At 35.3% G+C, this 19,711-nt stretch overlaps 4 protein-coding genes across 5 annotated transcripts; 1 reads left to right on the top strand and 3 right to left on the bottom strand.

Annotated features, from left to right (window-relative positions):
* The first annotated feature begins 1,101 nt into the window (after positions 1 to 1,101).
* On the top strand, positions 1,102 to 5,843 carry MOS4 (modifier of snc1,4). The gene is made up of 7 exons (XM_007023097.3): positions 1,102 to 1,480; positions 1,578 to 1,756; positions 2,132 to 2,215; positions 3,614 to 3,683; positions 3,776 to 3,909; positions 3,991 to 4,049; positions 5,509 to 5,843. The coding sequence occupies exons 1-6, from the start codon at positions 1,241 to 1,243 to the stop codon at positions 4,043 to 4,045; spliced, it is 762 nt and encodes a 253-aa protein (XP_007023159.1). The 5' UTR covers positions 1,102 to 1,240; the 3' UTR covers positions 4,046 to 4,049; positions 5,509 to 5,843.
* Positions 5,844 to 6,587: 744 nt separating this feature from the next.
* Positions 6,588 to 9,231, bottom strand: LOC18595238 (NADH dehydrogenase [ubiquinone] 1 beta subcomplex subunit 3-B). Of its 2 annotated transcripts, none has more exons than XM_088807758.1 (2): positions 8,884 to 9,231; positions 6,588 to 6,848 (listed from the first exon to the last, which is right to left on the bottom strand). In XM_088807758.1, the coding sequence occupies exon 1, from the start codon at positions 9,094 to 9,096 to the stop codon at positions 8,890 to 8,892; it is 207 nt and encodes a 68-aa protein (XP_088663884.1). In that variant the 5' UTR covers positions 9,097 to 9,231; the 3' UTR covers positions 6,588 to 6,848; positions 8,884 to 8,889. The 2 variants fall into 2 exon arrangements, with proteins under 2 accessions (XP_088663884.1, XP_017978046.1); XM_018122557.2 differs by having other exon boundaries at positions 6,588 to 6,829; positions 8,884 to 9,221.
* A 502-nt stretch (positions 9,232 to 9,733) lies between these two features.
* LOC18595239 (putative polygalacturonase At1g80170) lies at positions 9,734 to 13,224 on the bottom strand. Its single transcript, XM_018122746.2, has 10 exons — positions 13,084 to 13,224; positions 12,512 to 12,646; positions 12,291 to 12,428; positions 11,953 to 12,126; positions 11,835 to 11,858; positions 11,347 to 11,554; positions 11,077 to 11,158; positions 10,635 to 10,743; positions 10,400 to 10,516; positions 9,734 to 9,985 (listed from the first exon to the last, which is right to left on the bottom strand). The coding sequence occupies exons 1-10, from the start codon at positions 13,222 to 13,224 to the stop codon at positions 9,749 to 9,751; spliced, it is 1,365 nt and encodes a 454-aa protein (XP_017978235.1). The 3' UTR covers positions 9,734 to 9,748.
* Positions 13,225 to 14,164: 940 nt separating this feature from the next.
* On the bottom strand, positions 14,165 to 19,678 carry LOC18595240 (DEAD-box ATP-dependent RNA helicase 15-like). Its single transcript, XM_007023101.3, has 12 exons — positions 19,520 to 19,678; positions 19,280 to 19,393; positions 18,734 to 18,834; positions 17,861 to 18,033; positions 17,509 to 17,740; positions 17,288 to 17,406; positions 16,867 to 16,923; positions 16,098 to 16,282; positions 15,219 to 15,363; positions 15,047 to 15,130; positions 14,864 to 14,927; positions 14,165 to 14,465 (listed from the first exon to the last, which is right to left on the bottom strand). Exons 2-12 carry the CDS (start codon positions 19,390 to 19,392, stop codon positions 14,455 to 14,457), a joined length of 1,284 nt encoding a protein of 427 aa, XP_007023163.1. The 5' UTR covers position 19,393; positions 19,520 to 19,678; the 3' UTR covers positions 14,165 to 14,454.
* Positions 19,679 to 19,711: the final 33 nt, after the last annotated feature.

Here is a 19,711-nt window from a genome sequence, read left to right on the forward strand (position 1 = left end):
TTAACTCATGCTTTTCACCGTCCAAGTTTCAAAGATATAATAATAATAACAACAATATTTTTCCACCTTTTAGTTAGGATTTCTTTATATTAAATAATCAAAATTTATTTTGCTAATAAAAATAATTTTTCCAACATTATGCTACCATAAACCTTAATGTCCACTCGGGATTGCGCTTTGTCGCATTGGGCCCTAGTGCAATAGTGGCCCACCGACAAAAGGGCAAACACATTAAGGGAATGAGTTTTGAAATTACTTAATTTTTTATTTTAAAGTATGAGTACTAACTGTTTAAGGAGACAAATCGAATTACATTGAGTCTTTGCATAGAAGATTCCAAACCCGAAATTTAAGAAGAAAAATGTGATATTTAAAATTATATTAAAATAATTATAATTTTATATATTTAATATTAAAAGTATCAACTTGGTAACGAGATTGTCTCAATAATGAGGAGACACTTGATAATTGTGGTTTTGTCCAACTTTATGTTGACATGAGCTTCGTTAGATTGTTTTTTTTTATTTTTTATTTAATTTACGAAATGATAATTTTGAAAGAAATCGAAATAGCTATTATCGACTCTTCTTTGATAATAACTATTCCGCTAACCATGGAATAGATTAAAAAATTTTTAAACAAATATACTTTTAATTATTTGAAAATACAACTCTATATATAAAATAAAACTTAATCCTAACATATAAAAGCTTTTCATTTTTTTCTTTATCTCATTTGATTCTTTCCTTTTCCTTTTAAATTTCCTTCGTTACTTTTAGCATTCGGTAGCAGTGATCAATCGATACCTCCATGATCATATTTGATGGCAAGAAGTATCGATTTGATGTACCACGACTAGGTCTGATTGTGAGGAGTGTCAATCACATCTTTGATGATTAGATGTTACAAAGAAAAAGAAAAAGAGAAAGTGAGAAAAAAAATAAAATAAAAATTATATCAAAATTTTAATTATAAAATTATTAATATTTTAAATAAATTATAAATATTTTAATTTTTAAAAAATAAAAAATAAATAATCATTTTAAAATTTTAATTATTAATTTTATCAAAGAAAATCTATGAAACATTAATGAAGATAACAAAAGGAGTTATTTTCTTTTCTTTTCCATTTTTATTTTTCCAAAATTGAACACAAAACCCCAGCCGGGCGGCGATAGTTGGTTACTAAAACTTCTCGAAAACAGTATCAGAGAGGTGAAGTTGTGAAGCTTGAAAGACAATGGGTGGCAACGGCGGAGAGATCCTTATGTTGGAGGCACCGCCGGAGGCTGCTCGGCCGTGGGCCTCTGCTTCCAGTGCGGAGATTTTGGACGCATTACCCTACATAGACGACGACTACGGGAACCCTAAGGTTAAGGAAGAGGTTGATCGATTGGTAGAGGAAGAGATGCGTAGGAGTACCAAGAAGCCCGCGGACTTCCTCAAGGATTTGCCCCCCCTGCCCAGCTTTAATTTTCAGGTTAGCCTTTTTTCGGCCTGCACTTTTTCAAGTTCTCTGTTGGAATGTGGAGGGTTTATCTTTATTCAAGTATATTTGGTATTTATTTGGATCTCAGAATCACCCCATGGTTGGCAAAGAGTATGAGCGGGTAAGAGCGGGGAGGCCACCCGTGACCCTTGATTTTTCCTCGCGCTATCAAGTGGAAACACCGGCCATCAATAAGAGAAATGATGAGGGTTCTTGGAAGCAGGCACTTCACAGATCTCAGCGCTCTTTACAACATCAAGTCATTAGGTCAGTTTATTCTCTCAATTGTTTGAGCAGCATCAATAGTAGATTATGGTTTCTAACAAATTCATATTTCTTGGTTCCATGCTATTGTTATTGCATGCCTCTAGGTTCTCTTCACTACATCAACGCGTTAGCTATTCTAGTTTCCTGGCAGTAGTTGCTTTTTATTGAAGTGGTGATGAAAGAAAATCCCACATCAGTTAAGTTTGGGGTATTGTTGAAATGTAAATTTAACAAGAGTTACTCCACCTATTGTCAATTGGTTTTAGGTTGGATGTACATTGTAAAGTTTTTAACACTCTTTGTACTTATATTTGTTGTATGTTGTTCAAATGCAGTGTTGAAATTTTTGTCTTGATAATGGCTGCTTGGTTTCAGGTTGGAGAATTTGGAGTTGATGTTAAAATACGGCCCTGACGTTTGGAAACATAACAACCAACGGTTGGAAGGGTTTTTGGCCAGGTTCTTTCCTAACTTCATATTTGAAGTGCAACCTTGTTTGATTTGATACATTTATGCTTGGAAGCTTGCCCTTATGCATTTTGGGAAGCCTCAGCTTATGGCAGTGATGCACTGTATTTGATATGCTATAACACATAGTTTGCCGGCCTCTAATAAGTATGACACATTTGGTTGCATTTGTGCTATGCGTTTAGTAATCAATGGGCATATATTTTGAAGTTCTCAATCTACGGAGATGATGCTTTAGAGTTTCTCTTTGGCTGAAATGAGAGCCTTTGGCTTGATTTGACATGCATGTGTAGCATCAGCACCTTGTTTGACTCTGTATGTCCCCAGCAGGTCGGTACTTTAGCTTTTTCCTTGATTTGTACCCTTTTTAGGCTTGCTTCTCCAGCATATAGGATAAGCACTTGGTTAGGGGGTGCACATTCCTCACTAGAATGAGCACTTTGGTTGATCTAATATGTCCTAAACAGTCTTGCACCAGAATGATGTAATGTATTTTGTTACATAGAGTAAATAGATATATAGGTACATAGCAGATTTGTTTGTGTCAAGAAGGGGTGGGGGAGGGGTAGAGGACTCTTTGTTATTTTTCCTTTTCTAGATGCTGTACTATTGCATCCTATAGAGCTAGCAGGTAAAGATATCCAATATGCTAAAGCCAAGCACTAACTACAACAAAGAAAGTAAGTTCAATTAAAAACCTGCTTGTGATATGTGTTAAACCCCGCTTGCCTTATGCATTTCTTTTCATGGGTATAGAACCTAACCTCAGCATCAATTTTCTGTAAAGCAAGATAATCGCCATTAGGAAGAAGAAAGATCCCACAGCTGCTGCTCTGTATGCTGATCATCATAACTTGTTTATGGGCGTAGATATAGTCAAAAGTCCTTAGAGAAGCATGGCTTATGTCTAGCAAGTCATTAAAAAGGCATAAATGGCAATAAGCAGCAAAAGAATTTTTTTTAGGAAATAATTTTATGGGGAAAAGAGTGTATATAATGCTAACTGGTGTTCTTTGGAGAGCTGAACTGTGGTGAGGATCTAAACTGTTATAACAGTTCTGCTGCTTGAGAAGTGTAAACAGGTGCTTGTAAGGTGTTGTATCTGTCTTGGACCAAAAAAGGGGAAAAGAAAGATAAAGTTTAGAAACAAAAACAACCGAGAGACTGTTGCCCTAGTTATTTTCTTAAATTATATAAATGTTCTTGAAACAAGCTCAATTTCACATTTATCCAGCAAATCAAAGTCTGAGGTTCCCTTGAAGAGTCTTTTAGCTTATTGGAATGGTATGGTGATATATCTCTGACCATGCCATCTGTATATTTCTTGTTTATGTTTCTCATATTCATTATCGTCTTCCTTTTTTTTTTTTTTCTGTGATTATGTGGCAGAATGCAAAAATTAGCTCAGCAGCAAAATGACCAAATTGAAACTGTAAACCGTGAAAGAAAATATCATCAGGTGATTTCAATTTCTTTGCCCTCCATTCTAATAATGTTTTTGTGCAATCTTGTATTATAAGCTGATAAGCATATATAATTCTGACTGATCAGCAAAATACTGCCTACGAACTCAACGCTTTATCTGCACAATGGAAGGAGCTTTGTCTGAAAAACATAGAAATTCATTCTGCATGTGCTCATATTGAAAATCATATAGAAGAATTGAGGAGAGAAGCTGCTGAGAGGTAATCTACCTTTTCATATTGGTGTGCATATTACTTACTAGCCTTTCCCTAGCTTGGAGCTAATTAATCTTATGTAACCAGAGGCTGGAACTTGGAAGCTAATTTAGAGAATGGTGCTTTGTCACCTTCAGGATAGCGAGGTATGCTTCCTTGTCACAGTAGCATTTAATTCAAACTTAATTCTCTGCTCTGTTTTGGTGCAAAGAGTAAGTTTTTAAGTCATATTTTTCTATTAGAACTTTTTATAAAACTTTTTCGGGGTTTATAAAACTTTTTCCTGTACATTCTGACAAGACCAGGAGGGAAAGGCAGGGGAAAGGTTGAACATTAGAACTTGACTCTATATTGGTGGCATGAGCCACAGGAACCTGTTTAGGGGTGTTGTCATGGTGGATTCACTCAGATCTATTGACTGCCTATTATTCCACTGATCTTGGCTGTTAATATTGTTTTAGAAAAGTTCAATCTGTCTGTAATGATTGGTATTGGTTGAGATGATATGTTAAAAAAATATGATTCTTGATGGCAACTATGTAATATCTGACCCTTTTCTTATTGAATTTGTTTATGAGGTAGAAGAGTTTTGTTGTCTGGAAGTGAAAAATCAATTCTCTCAAAGAAAAAGGAAAAACAAAGTGAAAAATTATTGTATAAGTTAATTGTGGTGAAACAAAAGAAGGATTTCAGTGGTTAATTGCGTAATTCAAAGTTTTAAAGTACATGTTCAAGTTAATTTGGGGTTCAAAGCTAATTTTGACTTGCTATGGTTTATTTGAGTCCTAGAAGGCTATTTATAAATAATTTGAACAAGTTGCTCAGGTTGTGATTTAGATGTATGCCATGGATTTGGTTAGATGCACCGAGCATAAGTGCCATAATTCTTTTGTAAAAATGCCTGAATAAAGTTACGAAAAGGTCTAGCTGTCGGGATGCTGTTTTTGGAATCATGTGTCATAATAGTAGTAACAGTAGTGTACTTGAGAGAAAATCAAGAGTGGAGGGGAGGGCTCATGTGCTTTGATAATAGAAGTCAGCTTTTGAGTAATGGGATAGAAGTGTAGGATTGACATCATTAAAGCAGCAAAAGCAGCTACAGAAGGACTCACCATTAGATGCTGTCCCTACCATATCAGGACCTAGTTGGGGTGATTTGGATATGATCCTGTCATTTAGCATTTTTTTTCCTGGTATGACTTTGAACCATTGATTTTGTTCCTGGTAGCGTAAGAATTTCAGTATCGCACTGTAAATCCCAGTAGCAAATCAGCTTGCCTTCTGTGAGCCACTGTTCTCCACTGTAAGCAATTTGGAATGGGGCATTCTTTTTTTCTTTTTCCTTTTTTCCTGAAATTCATAAATTTGGATGTCTAAATAAAAGGAAAGAGAAAAGGCATAAACTGTTGAAAATAAATATCTCCTTAACAGAAGCAGAATTTTGATTCTCCTGGATGCAAGGTTCTAAGTTTGCCGTAGAAATGTCACCAGTGTACAGCTTCAAACTTATATAAGAAATCATCCTGACTTACATACAACTTACGGATTAATATGATGTGTAGCTGGAGTAGATGTTATATGTGTTTATTGCTTCTTATGTTACAGGCTTTCGAAAGATTCAGTGGCTTGATATGGTTAGCGAAGCTTGCAACTGCTTAGTAGTGTCCTCAATGCCATGTTCCTGGTTTATGCTGGCTTATGGATGGAAAGTTGTAGCAGTTTTATGGGCAAGATCATATCCTGATTCTACTTGAGAATTCCCTCATTTTTCCTGTATTGAATCCGTTCAACTGTATTGTACTTTTATACCATGATCTTATAATTGTCAAAGAATAGACTGATGTTCTCCGTGTAAGAACAACTCAGATAAGTGTAAGAAACCCTTTTGTTTAGAGAGCTTAATTGTCCTATTTTTTATGCATTCAACCATTTTGGTCCGACATGGTCTCCAGTCTCAATTTTTTTCTTTTTTATTGTGCATGGGGAGGTTCATGTAGGATAGTTAAACATAACGTTAGGAAAAAGAAAAGCAAAATACACAATGAATCAGATAACTCAAGGAATAGTAATAGAATAGCTTGAACTAGAGGTAGCAAAGCTTATCAAAATCAGAATTAATATCGAACAAAATTTGATTCAACTTGAATGATCCATCCATAACCAATCCATCCGTTTTTGACTTCAAAATTATAAATTTGAACTTGAAATGATTCAATCTAAATGATTCGAATGTCAAACCCGAAGCATTGAACTTGAAAATAACCCGATCTTAAGTGACACCTACCAAACCCGACTCAACCCCTCAATTGCCATCTCCACTAGAAACAATTGCAGTGCACTCTTAAATTATTATTATTTTTATTTGTTTCATGATAAATAGAAACGAGAAGTTAATGAGAAGTAATGTTTACAAGTAAATAATTATTGGAATATAAATTTTGTTCATAACAGACGCATCCTGTATGTTCCTTAACCCTCATTTTTCTCTACTTTCAAGTCCGCATTACAAGGAACAAAACAGGGGCTTGGACAAGTAGCAAATATCAGAAATAATGAAACAGATCAACTGACCACGTTCAGTCCCCACCTTGCTCTCCTGCTAAGCCTGAGGACTTAGGCAGTCCAACCAACCACCCATTCAAGCTTAAATAGAGATCTTTCTTTTTAAAACATGGTAAAATAACTTCAATGGAAAGTCGGAAAATCATATTAACCAACACATTTGTAACAGTAAGGTCACCACATTTTGACATACCAACATGAAGAGGAAAATGATCAAGCATCTAAAGAACAGCTCCACTAAAAGTTCAATATTCAAACTTAAAGCAATTCATTTTATGTCAGTAAGGAGCTTATTACAGCAAACTACAGAAGGGAGACTGAAACGCGAGGATGTCCAAACTTCGTTCTTCCACTGACCGCCCACCTGCAAGATTGTTTGTCCGCTGAAAATCAATTTGCATTCTAAGTATGATCAGAGAAATTCAAGACAATAGAGTTGTTATGATGATCTTTTGTCCACATCACCAGCACTATCAAGAGCCCGAAAAGAAGCTCAAGGCCTGCCACTAATGTGTAAAATTTAGACCCCTTTCAACAAAGAGTGGTTATGATCAACAAAATTCAGCAAAACTCAAGACAATAGAGTTGTTATGATCAGCATTACCATGGGAATGTCATATTTTGAACCAAATGTGGCAACTTGGAAAACAAAATTCTAGCAACCTGACCACGTGGTAAGCCAAATGTCTTCTAAAAATTTTAAGTAGATTATGATAAAGGTCCTTTAATTTTCACCAAAGTTTTACTCACATAAAGGCCTTTCAGTTATAGCCATTTCCACCCCAACCTCTAAATAAGTGCCAAAACATCCTATGATCTAACGAATTTATTATGATGGATAAAATTGTCCACTTCATCATCCCATAGTATAAAAATAGATGTTTAAAGGATTAAAAGTTTTGAGTAAATTACAAAAAGGGCTCTCAAACTTTAATCATATTCTCACTTTCATGACAAAATATCTCAATATTTTACATTTCCACCCTAAACTTGCATCACGCAAGACAATATTAACTTTTTGTCAATTACAGTTGAAAAATTGGATAAACATTAACACATCAACACCATGTCACCAGATGCTAAGAATTCTTCGAACCTTTCGCCTTCTTTTGTTTGATTTTATTGTCTTTTGCATTATTTGTTATCTTTTTCCGATTCAAAATTTCTCCTTAGACCTAATCAACACAATTCTTTTCCATCACCTGACCCTAGAGAACCTAACCTAGTCCTTGACTTTAACAACCTAGAATCCTTTATCCATATCTTCAAAGAGGTAAATTATTTTAGGTAAATATAACAGCATTTGAATTTGAATAATCTTGGTTATGCATTTGAATGATGTCTTGGTGATGAGAAGCATCCCTGAATTTATCTTAGTTATCTTGATATATTTTGCTAGACATGTGCTGTTTTACTTTAGTTAATGGTTACCAATTATGTAACTAAGGTCGTGTGATTAGCATGTGATATTTTAGTTTGAATTGCTAGGCTTAGATAGGACTTATTTGTATCAAAGCGTCGGAATTAAAAGCTGTCTTACCCTAGTATAAATTGTCTTATAGACACATTAGGCAGCTGTGTTATACTTGGACATAATTGTTAGAAGTTCTACAACCCTAAACCCAAGTTTTCTGGTTTTATACATCAATTTTAGCCTTTTCCCCGTTTCCCTTTTATTGTTTCTACTTCTGCACTACACTTATGCTTCACTACAAGAAAGGGTCCTATTCTGGATTATAATTAAATTAGATGCTCTACAGATAACATCGACACACAATAGAATTATGGGATGAAAACTTTTAACAATTTTAAAAACGAAATATGAAAATGAAAATAGTGTCAGATATGGACAATTTACAATTTGCTTTCTCAAACCACAAACAATGGTTGTGCTGTATGGCGAGAATTTGGACAATTTCTTCCACAACACATAAAAATTCCTGATGGCAAGATGACATTGTTATATCTATTCAAAGTTTAAGATGAAAATTGCAACAATTGAGAGATGAAGGATAAATTTTGGTGTAATTAACCCTTCTAATTAGGATGATAACAGTCTCAGTTTCATGCTTATTGGCTAAATAACTCCACATAACAATAACAGATATCCCAGAACAGTCATCAATCGATTAAACAGCAATTTCAAACCACATTTAACAGGATTAAACACTGATTATAGTATGTAACCCTCAAAATATCACAGAAACAAACTAATAACAAGGCATCCCTTCTCAAATGGATTCAAAAGGCAGATAAAAATAGTACTAAGAACAAATTAAAAAAAAAAAACCCAGAAGAGGCAATAGAATGTTTCTTGAGAGATCCATTTTACATTTCAGAAAAACTCCAATCCTACCCTCCAAAGAAACAGAGAAAAAGGAAGCAGCGGACAAGATATAAAGAGAACAGGGGAAAGACCTGATCTCAATGAGATTGAGACTGATGATGAGAGGATGAAGGCGCATAAACCCTGTTGTAGACCTGCTCTCCGACCAGGTAGATGCCGAAGGCCACGAGGGCGATTCCCAGCCCCGGAGTGGCATGCCGTAGCTGATTGCTAAGCATCGGATGCTTCCTCCACTCGTCCCTCCTCCTGAAGAATTCCCCCGTCGGTCCAAGTGGCTTCCCCATTCTCTTCTCTCGATTTCGTTCTCTGCTCGTCGGCGTTCCTATTGTCTTCGGATTTGGGCTTTTACCCTCGAATGTGCTGTTAATGTCAGGAATTGATTGGGTTGCTAATTGCTTGCCTCACAACTTTCCCTTTCTTTTTCCACTCGCCTTTCCTTCAATTATTTTGTATTTTATTAATTTTTTTAAATTAATTTAAATTTTAAAAATATTAAAAATTAATATATATTTTTGCTTAATTTAAATTTCAAATCAAGCTTGGACTCATTAAGATCAATTCACATTTAAATTATGAAAATCTAACATTAAATTAATTTTCTTAATATTATTATAATTAATTATCACGATTCACACTAACTTGTAAAGTATTATTTATTTAAATTTATTAAATCTCATTATTACAAATAAAAAGAGTTATTTGAAATTGAAAATAATTTTAAAAATCGATATTCAAAGAAGGCAAAAGTTTCAAAAATCGAGCTCTACTCCTAAATGCTTGTTTTAGTTCATAAAAAGACTTAAATAAAAAATTTACGAAGAAATTACCTCGAATCAAATCAACATTTATGAAAAGTTAATACAAGTTTACATGAAAGGTAGAGGCATTATTTGAACGATGAAAATTAAAAAGGCCTGCTACAAACCATAGTGTCCCTTAAATTATGTTTGGGAGACAGGATTTTGGCTCTACAATTCCTCTACTCACTCCAATGGCATTGTTGCAGCTAGAAACCAAATGCCCTCCTCGAGTTGCTGAGGCCAACTGAATGTTCTCTAATGTAATGCCCGTGCAAGGAAAATTGTCGCTGCAATTCAGATTGATTGCCACTTGTGTTCTTGATGTCCCATATAGTTGAGAGTAGAGCACACCATTGATATGAACTCCAGTGTTCTGTGCAAAAAGCACTTGGCATTAATCTTTACAAGCTCAGCATTTTCTGTCTAGCTTGTATAGAAGCAGCAGCAGCAGCAGCAGCAGCAGCAGAAGCATCAGCAACAGCAACAGCAGGAACTCAGCAGGAGAGCTACTGGGATTGATCCCTAACGGGGTAGTGTGGTGAGTGATTTCTTGGTTTCTATACATTGTGGATCGATGGCTTAATCCTTAAGGGATTGATCTCTAGCGAGGAGTAAGTGATCTCTTGGTTTCTGTCCAATATGGATCGATCTCTATAACTCTCTTGCTGGTGCTTCTGTTGCTGGAAGATGCCGATGCTGCTGCTTCTATATAACTCTATTAGACATTGTAATTTTACGAGCTCATCTATGTAAATATTGAATTGGTCGAAAGGTCTGTCTGTCTTACCGTTTTCCTACATGAATTCGGAACATCACAGTAGAACTGATCAATGATAATTGGATTTTCCACTGCTGTGAAGTTCATGTTTGAGAAAGATACATTCTCAACTACACCTCTGCCTGTCTGCAGAACAAATACAAATTCAACTTAAGAAGCTCATGATTTCGAAAAGTCATCAGCAGCCATGGCCAAGCTGTTGAAGTAAGTATTCGGGTTTTCATTTTGCTACACATTTCCATACCTGCCATGTCTTGATTCGTACCCCATTAGTTGTCCGTCGGAAATTTACTCCCCTCACGTTAATATTCTTTACTTGAGCCTCCCGTCCATCCTTTCCTAGGCTTCCAATGCTGTTACATATCCAGGGACATTAACAGGAGATATTAGATTTGCTTTCATTTTGTAGAAATTAGGACAAGATGTGTCAAGGACACAGAAATTTATCACGTTTCTAAGTCTCAAACAAGAATATAAGAGTAGATTTCATGCATGCTATGCTGGGTTCACTATCTCAGAGGAAGTCGTGAATCTCAAATGGCTGTATATTATAGTGAGACTTAGTATTTAAGTGTTCACACCATAAGTTAATATGGACTGTGAGGAAGGATGTCAAAGTCTCAAAAGAAAGTCTTAAATTTCACATCAATTGTGTATTAGAGTGAGATTAGATATAGGTCTGTTACCTCACACCATGACCAGGACCACAATTAATGTTAGTGATGTTGATGTCAGAGGTCAAATCACCTATGGAGATACAATCATCTCCTGTTCCATCGACAATGGAAAACGTTAAGCAAGGAAACACAAAGGAATACGAGTCCATCAACACAGAGAAAAGCAGTTGCACAGCGTTTTACATTCAGTTTGGAAAGCCATATATGCCCATTTTTCCCTTGTAGAAACTTGGTTTTGCAATTTAGCTCAAAGCATTTACATGCAGCAGTCAAACTTACCATCACCAATTTGTGAATTGTGAATGGATACATTACGAGAAATCTGAATATGTATCCCGTCAGTGTTGGGGCTTGTTCCAGGAGCTTGTACAGTCAAGAATCCGAAGTCAACATCTTGGCATCCCAACACCAGCACATGCGTTTGAGGGCTGTTTTGAAACTTAATATTGCTCATGTGAATATTGTTGCATCTGGCAAATTTGAGTACCTGCAAAGAAGAATATAGTATACAGCTAACCTGCCATTTTTGCAAAACGAAGGCTGATAATGACAGATAGAGATGTAGTAACAAATCCTGGAATCGGAGTCATACTGTTCTTTTATACTAAGCTAACCACCCCAGGCAGCAATTTTTCTTGTCTAAATATCTTTGAGAACAATATTTAGTATCGATCAAAAGCTAGAGAAAAGTAACAGTATTTCCTGACTCAATGCTAGTCTCACAAAATGACTTATACTACCAAGTACCAAGAAACGTGCATGCTCACCGTTGGTGCTAGTCTGATGCATCCCTGCAGAGAAGTTCAGCAATCAGAAATGGAGATCGAAAAAAAGTAGAAAAAAAAAGTAATTAATCTTACAGGAAGTATAGATGTTGAAGTATACCTGATGACCAGGATGAAGTTTGCATGAGCGATCCCACCAGCCTTTGCCACTCCCGTCCATCGTGCCAGGGCCATCAATAGTTAGACCATTTACGTCCTGAAAGGCTAACCATGTTGACAGATCAGCTGCCTTCCATTGATCAGGACCATTGGGTGCTACAATGGTTCCTGATAACTGCAAGAAATTTGAATATGCAGAAGAACATTAACCCTGCAGAACTGTAGATCATATTATCTATTCTTATATCTCACATTCTAATTCATTCATGTTATTGCTAGGAAAACGTTTCAAGTACTACTGGAATCTGTTATAGTTTAATTTTGTTGATTGTCACCTACCTTGACATTGATTATGCTAGGCTTGCAGGGGCCTGTGAATGTTATGGGATTCACCAAAAATATTTTCCCCTTGGGGATAATCATGGTAGGAATGCCTGTTCCAGCACCACATGTATCCTTCCATGCCTTCATGAACGCCTGCATTCGAAAAATGTTAGAAAATCAGTAGTAATCAGTACCCAAATGATATTAACAGCAGCTTGTACATATCTGCAAATTACCAAGGAATCATCAGTGATGCCATTGCCAGCAGCTCCATAACTTTGAACGTTGAACACATTTTGCTGTGCATTTGCACTGATACAAATTGCGATTATTGAGACCAGGCAAGTAACATATGCAGTTGATGATGGATCCTGCGAAAAGTGAATGATATAAGAATGTCAGACATATCTCCAATCAGTAAGTTGGGGTTTAGATTAAAGCAGCCTTAATCCTACCATGGTACGTAAAGACATGGATGACAACAATTTTTGTGTGCAGGACACAGGAAGGGTAGAATGCTGATGAAGAGACAAAAGCTATTTAAGGTGATTGTTTGATGGTTTTGGAAGGAAACAACTCCTTAATTGGACATCATGCATGGTTAAGCCATATACACAAGCATTTATGGGTGGCAAAAACCTGATTACCATCATTTGCTATTGCATTTTAGCTAAAATATAAGTATATAATTGAGAGAAGCCACCTTCAGTAATACTGTCTTCATGGTGGAAACCAGAAAAGTTTTTTATGATCCCACTCAAGTTTCCATATATGTTTTAAAGTAATTAATAGCATTGCATAACAGTACTGACTGCCTGGTTGGGCCTTTTGCAAGAATGGGACAATAGCTGTATCTTTGCTTTTCAAGTTCAGTTATGGTATCTAGCCTTGCCACAGACAATGAGATGTTGCTTCTGGTATTGCAGTTTGTACCCCCAAAGATTATCATATTAGACAAAGTAGTCTAAATAGAGTATTGGCTTTGTGAGGGCGTGTGGATGAATGTGATGGCATAAGTAGAGCTGACATTGATTAATTCTCTTATTAGTTGGTGCTTGTTCATTAGAAGAAGGTGGAGACAAAGTTGTGAAGATGCATCATGTAATCTGTGATCTGACATTATCGATTCTTAAACTGAAACCTTTTAAGAATCTACCTCAAAAAATCAAAGAACATTTATTTTTAACAATTAATTAAGGTTTGAATTGATGGGAGAAATACAACTATAATTCCAAATTCAAGGTATACATCTGCTGGTTTTATTTTTCTTTTTAAAAAAATGTGGTACTAAATAGGTTTGATAACTTTGAACATAACTCGTTAAAATGATAAGATAACAATATGATATTAAACGAATTCACACTTAAAATTATCATGTTTCATACCTTAAATGCGTAACGTGTTTAAAACATAATAATTGTATTAAACGGTTTAAACCAACTTAACTACTTAATCCCCATACAACACATTTAATTTAGTTCCTATAACATAACTTGTTTAATCTATTTATGATACTCATTTAAACAAATTAAATATGTTTATATGAATTTTTTGTATTATATAAATTTTAATCTAACTTGTTTAATGAACGAATTAATCATAGTGTGCAACATGCCATAAAAGCATCCATTAATCCAACTTATTTAATAAACATGCTAATCGCATTTGTATAACATGTAATAATCGTATCCATTTCTTCAGAATTTTGGTAAACATAACACGATTACGCATACAAAAATTGTCAAGTCTGAAGTTAGAGGCGATCCTCATCGAATATATCTCACCCTCCCTATCTCAGAATCTAGATAGAAACTTAGGCTTTATAATATACAGATGATAAACAAAATCCAAAACCAACAATAGACTCATTGATGAAAACATCGAAAAAATTTTCCAGGTGACAGAAAAATTTCACTATTAGGAGGGATTTTAACTTCAATCCACCAACTGTAATACAGATTACAGTCCAACCATCATAATTAACGTGAGCAACAGTGTACTAGAAAACAAAAATGATGATAATAAGTTGAGCAGATGTTTCTTTTCACCTAGTAACATTAAGCTTAAACAGAAACACCCTAGAGTTTACAACAATTAATCAAGTTCCGGCACACCCCCTTTATCGCCAGAAACTCTAAATCAGCCAAATCGCTTCGATCTCTAACACCAAGAACGTCAATCATGAAGGCACTACACAAGAAGGAAAGATAGTGAGGTAGGGCCGGAAAAGGAAATACCAAGGGGAAAGTTGGAAGCAAATGAAACACATTTTATGATACTTGATCATATACATCCAACAAGTATAGAATAGCCAGTGGCAGAAATTAGAAACAGAAAATTCCAACAATCCACTTCATATCTTTATGGTTTTCCTCAAACCACTTATAACCATACGCAAACTTACATTGGGATGAAACTTGTACACTAGAAACCATAATTTTAAATGAGTTATGCCAAGAAAACTGTAATTACTATTCATTAGTCTAAAACAGTCAACATCCATTAATGTAATGCATGAAGAAAATCATTACCCACAATTGCCATCAATCATACTAAGTACAATATCACAAAGCACAAGGTGATCTTACTGTATGTAGAAGTATCAATTTGCTCAGGAAGCTCCTTTATATCCACCTCAAACCTTGCCTGAACCTGAAACCATCAAAGTAGCAATAGTTATATGACAAAAGAGACTAAAGAGTTAAATTAAATGAAGAAAGAGAAACAAAAGGAGATAAATATGGCATTAAAAACAGAAAGCCCTGTAAAACCTGATTCAGGACATCAGAGTCAGATGAAGATGAGACAAACGTAATTGCAAGACCCTTGGTGCCAAATCTACCAGCTCTACCCACCTGCATTAACAGAGAACTCACAGAAAAAGAATAGAAAGTCAAGGTCAACATGACTTTGGTTCGATTGCAATATAAAAACAGAACTTACCCTGTGCAAGTAGGTATCAGCAGAGTCTGGCATGTCATAGTTGATTACAATGTTCACACGCTCAATATCAATTCCCCTTCCAACTAAATCTGTTGCCACAAGAATTCTTTTGTGCCCCTCCTTGAAACTCTTATATCGTGTCAACCTTTAAAAAACATAAATCAAACAGAGTCAGCCACTGCCAACATAGTTTCTACAGCTAAAGAGAGAAAGGACACAAATTCACAAGCATAAAGATATGACCCCAGAAGCCCATTCCATAAAGAACTTTTTCCATGCTAAAAGAAAACCATTGAATGTTGATACCTAAGCTAACATATCCATGTTCATGAACCTGTCATCAACTTTATTGACATCAGCACTATTGTCATAAAGATTAACACCCTTTTCACCAAATGGTGATCAGGGCTAGGGAAACAATAGCTTTAGGAATTAAGAACTTCCAAAATGGCAGAAATGATGCAGCAGACACAACTATAGCTAACAGACTACATATAAACAGTTAAGTCATGATATAAGCATCCTTTTTATACAAAAACTTCATGGACATGTCATAGATTCACAATTTCAAACCAAATGCAAAAGAACACAACAAATAATGCCGTTTATTCTTACAAAGCACACATACCTGCAAGTAACATATAATACTTAAAAGAAGGCAATACATCAGAAAACCACATATAAAACCAAAAAAGGAACAAATTAGAAGAAACTTCCCTGAAGTATTAACTCTTCTTAATTCACTATTACACCAATGCAAACACAATGCAAAAAACCAAGCATTGATACCACAAAGAAAGTTGACATGCCAAAACTAAATGAATAGACATAGATAAAGTGATACTTCACCCAGCCCACCAAATATCAGGGAACTCATACCTTTCTTCCTGGGACATTCCAGAGTGGATGCAAATAGAGGGGAAATTGCACTCCACCAGTAACTTGTTGAGCTCAGCTGCTCTGCTCACACTTTTAACAAAAATGACTACTTGGTTGAAATCCAAGGCATCAAGGAGGTCATTCAACTTGCGATTTTTCTCTAACTCACCCAATTTAATATAATGCTGCATAGGTAAACAAAATTACGGATTGAGTGCATCTTTCCCCTTTCTATTAGTAAGGTTGTCAAAAGGCTTTCCGAGAGTAGTGAATCCAGTGAAAGCCAAAGACTAAGAAGAAAGTACAAAAAGCAAAGCATAAAACAGTGAGACTATATAGGAATTGCAAGGGTCAGGTAAGTGGGAAAGTTGGGGAAAACAACAATCCAATTCCCCTTGTTTGGATGCTAAGAAAACAATGGGAAAGGAAAGGAAGGAGTACATTACAAACTTGTTCATTTAAGGAGTGGAAAAAAAATGGCAACTTACTGTTCTACTACCATGTCCTTTATATGTCAAATGGAAATGTTAAATAAAGGGCAACATTCTCTTTCCAATCAAAATTTCTCAAAGAGGAACCTTCCTTCGCAAATCCTCCTAATTTGAAGGTTTAAAAAAATGAGGTTTTAAAGGGGTACATCCAAAGCCCTCCCTGTCCATAAAAAATTATCGAAACAAAAGAGAGAAGCTCATCTCCATCTCCTTTACCTTCTCTTCCTTCAAATTCAAACAAAGCCCATACAAAAGCAGTGGCTTAGCTGTATGCATACCTGTACCAGACCATGAAGAGTCAACTTGGCTTCATCATCAACATAAATTTCCATTGGCTGCAGCAAAAAAAAAAAAAAAAAAAAAAAAAAAAAAAAAAAGAAAAAAACCACCAATTCGGATTATCTTTCTACCACAACCCAGCACCAGCAGCAAAAACAAAGCAACCACAAATATAAGACTTCAATCCTTTAAATGAGAGAGTAGAATTTAGAAATAATAAATTTCAAAACACCAACAGCTATCTAGCAGGAAGTTATTTAATGTACTGTAAAATTAATAGAAGCAATTCAAGTTCCAAAATTATAATATCCCTGCAATTGACAAGAGGTACATACCAGAACAACATATTACCGACATAAAGTAAGAGTATAAAAAATGATACAATGGGATCCGAAATTACAAAAGAAGCGGAGTACTTACATCTTGCATAAATTTTTTGCACACAGGTCGAATTTCCTTGCTAAGTGTAGCTGAAAACATCATAACTTGCTTATCATGTGGGGTCATCTTGAAGATCTCTTGCACATCTCTCCTCATGTCTGTACAATGAAAAAAAAAATGATGATGATGGACAATAAAATAAAAGAAGTGCCAGATAAAAAGTACATCTTCAGTAGATTTATGGAAATTTGAAAGCATACCAAGTGACTCAAGCATCTTGTCACATTCATCAAGTATAAAATGCCTCACGTTCTTCAAACTAAGATCTTTATCCCTAGCAAGAGCCAATATCCTTCCAGGTGTTCCAACAACAATATGGGGACATTCATTCTTTAGCAAATCCTTGTGAACCTTGATATTGACACCACCATAGAAGACAGAAACTTTAATATCTGGCAAATAAGTACTGAACCTCTCAAACTCGTGGCAAATCTGTCAAAACACAGAGAATATCTTAATAAAAAGTAACCCAAAGATGAAAATTGTTTGGCACTACAACACCTCAACTGGAATGCTAATTTCAATCAACAAATACAAGTCTCTAAAACATACCTGGTAAGCTAATTCTCTTGTATGGCATAGAACAAGAGCCGCAACTTGACCAGCAACTGGCTCGATTTGCTGAAGAGTTGATAGAACAAAAACAGCTGTTTTCCCCATCCCAGATTTTGCTTGGCAAATGACATCCATTCCCAGAATAGCTTGAGGGATGCACTCATGTTGAACTGGTGAAGAAGCAAATAAAATTGCAGTGGACGAACCCTCAGTAAATTATAATTGTTCTTCCAGATCCTTTAACGGAAAGGTTACCAAACTAGTTTTCTTGTCCAAATGATGTATATAGAAGTAGTGATTACCTGAATAATAAAATCTTGAACAAGTTAGAAGCCGAGAACACGCATGCCCAGAATGAATGAATCAGGCAAAGTAGATGAAACTTGATTGCAAAATAACTAGAGCAAGCTGTATATTTAGCCATAAACAAATCCAAATAAACTTAACATAAATTAATTATTAAAGATAATTTAAAAGCCCAATTAGTTAAAAAAGACTTCAAATGAACCATAGAAAACATGATAGAACAATGGCAAAAAAAGAGTAAAGCGACGATAAAATTGAAGATTCACATGCAAGAATAAATTAAACTCAGCCTAAGACAAAGTGATAAATCAAAATAGGCAAAGTGAACCGATATGAGGTTGCACAAATATTGCTTCAAGGAAAACTATTCCAAATTTAATACAAATGATATCCTGTAACAATCAATATTTCATCCAAAAGCAGTCTCTAGAAGAGTAAATGAAAATAATACATCAAACTCGCATACAACCCACCATTCTAAGTCACTGAAAGCAAGAAAAACAACATGACATAAATTCAAGGAATTCACAAATGTTAAAGCAAGACATGAGTTTAAAAGTTTGCCTTCGGATGGATGTTCAAATCCAGAATCCACAATAGAGCGAAGCAGCTCTGGTTTCAGCAGGAAGTCTCTGAATCCCGAACTGTGAATTCCAACATACCCCCTACACCACATAGACAACCAAGAAACAAATTAAAATTAGACCCAGCACAACAACAGCAAAACAACCAAACTGTTTACAGAGCAACACCAAAAGTTACATCTATATGGAAATGGCATCAAGAGTATTACAAAATAAATTTCAACTACAAGTCAAAAATGAAATCACTTAATCACCTTCACAATATAAAAAACAACATGCGCACTTAATCCACATTTTCTGTTGAAAAAAAATGACATATATATAAAGAAAGTGAAGCAAAATAACAACTATGAAGAGCTAAGCTTCGACCAAATCCAACGTACTTAATTAGATAAGGTATACAATCAACCATATTACCTAAAATGAGATTTACAAAATACATACACGCAGCCTTTTACAGTTAAAAAGCATGTTACACTCAAAATATTATTCAAAAAACTATACATATAAGGTGGAAAAGACTAACTTCTTGGCAGAATCAGCGGCCTTAGCGGAGACCGAGTCAGGGGCTTTTTCATCTTCTTCTTCGTAGTCCAGAAGCTCTTCCTCGTAAGCGTCGTTGTCCTTTATTTCACCCATCCTTTTCAACCAAAATAAAATAAAATAAAAATCAAACTTTATTTGCAAATTCAGAATTAGGGTTTATGAAATTTTGCAGCATTTGAAACACTAAAAAATAAGAAAAAAAATGTTGAAGAACTCTTACCTTTCAGCTTCGAACAAAAATGGGTTTTGTTCTTCCTCTTTAGGTTTGGAGATGTAGAAAAAAAAAAGGAAAAAAATTTGAAAAAAATTAAAGAGGGACAGGGAGAGAGGGAGATGCTGAAATAAAACCCTGGATCTAGGGTTTGAAAAGAAAGAGGGGGTGATATTAGAAAATGAAGAAAATAAATTGTGA

This window comes from Theobroma cacao, chromosome 6 (genome assembly GCF_053813885.1).
Source record: "Theobroma cacao isolate CCN51 chromosome 6, ASM5381388v1, whole genome shotgun sequence".
Lineage (NCBI taxonomy): Eukaryota > Viridiplantae > Streptophyta > Magnoliopsida > Malvales > Malvaceae > Theobroma > Theobroma cacao.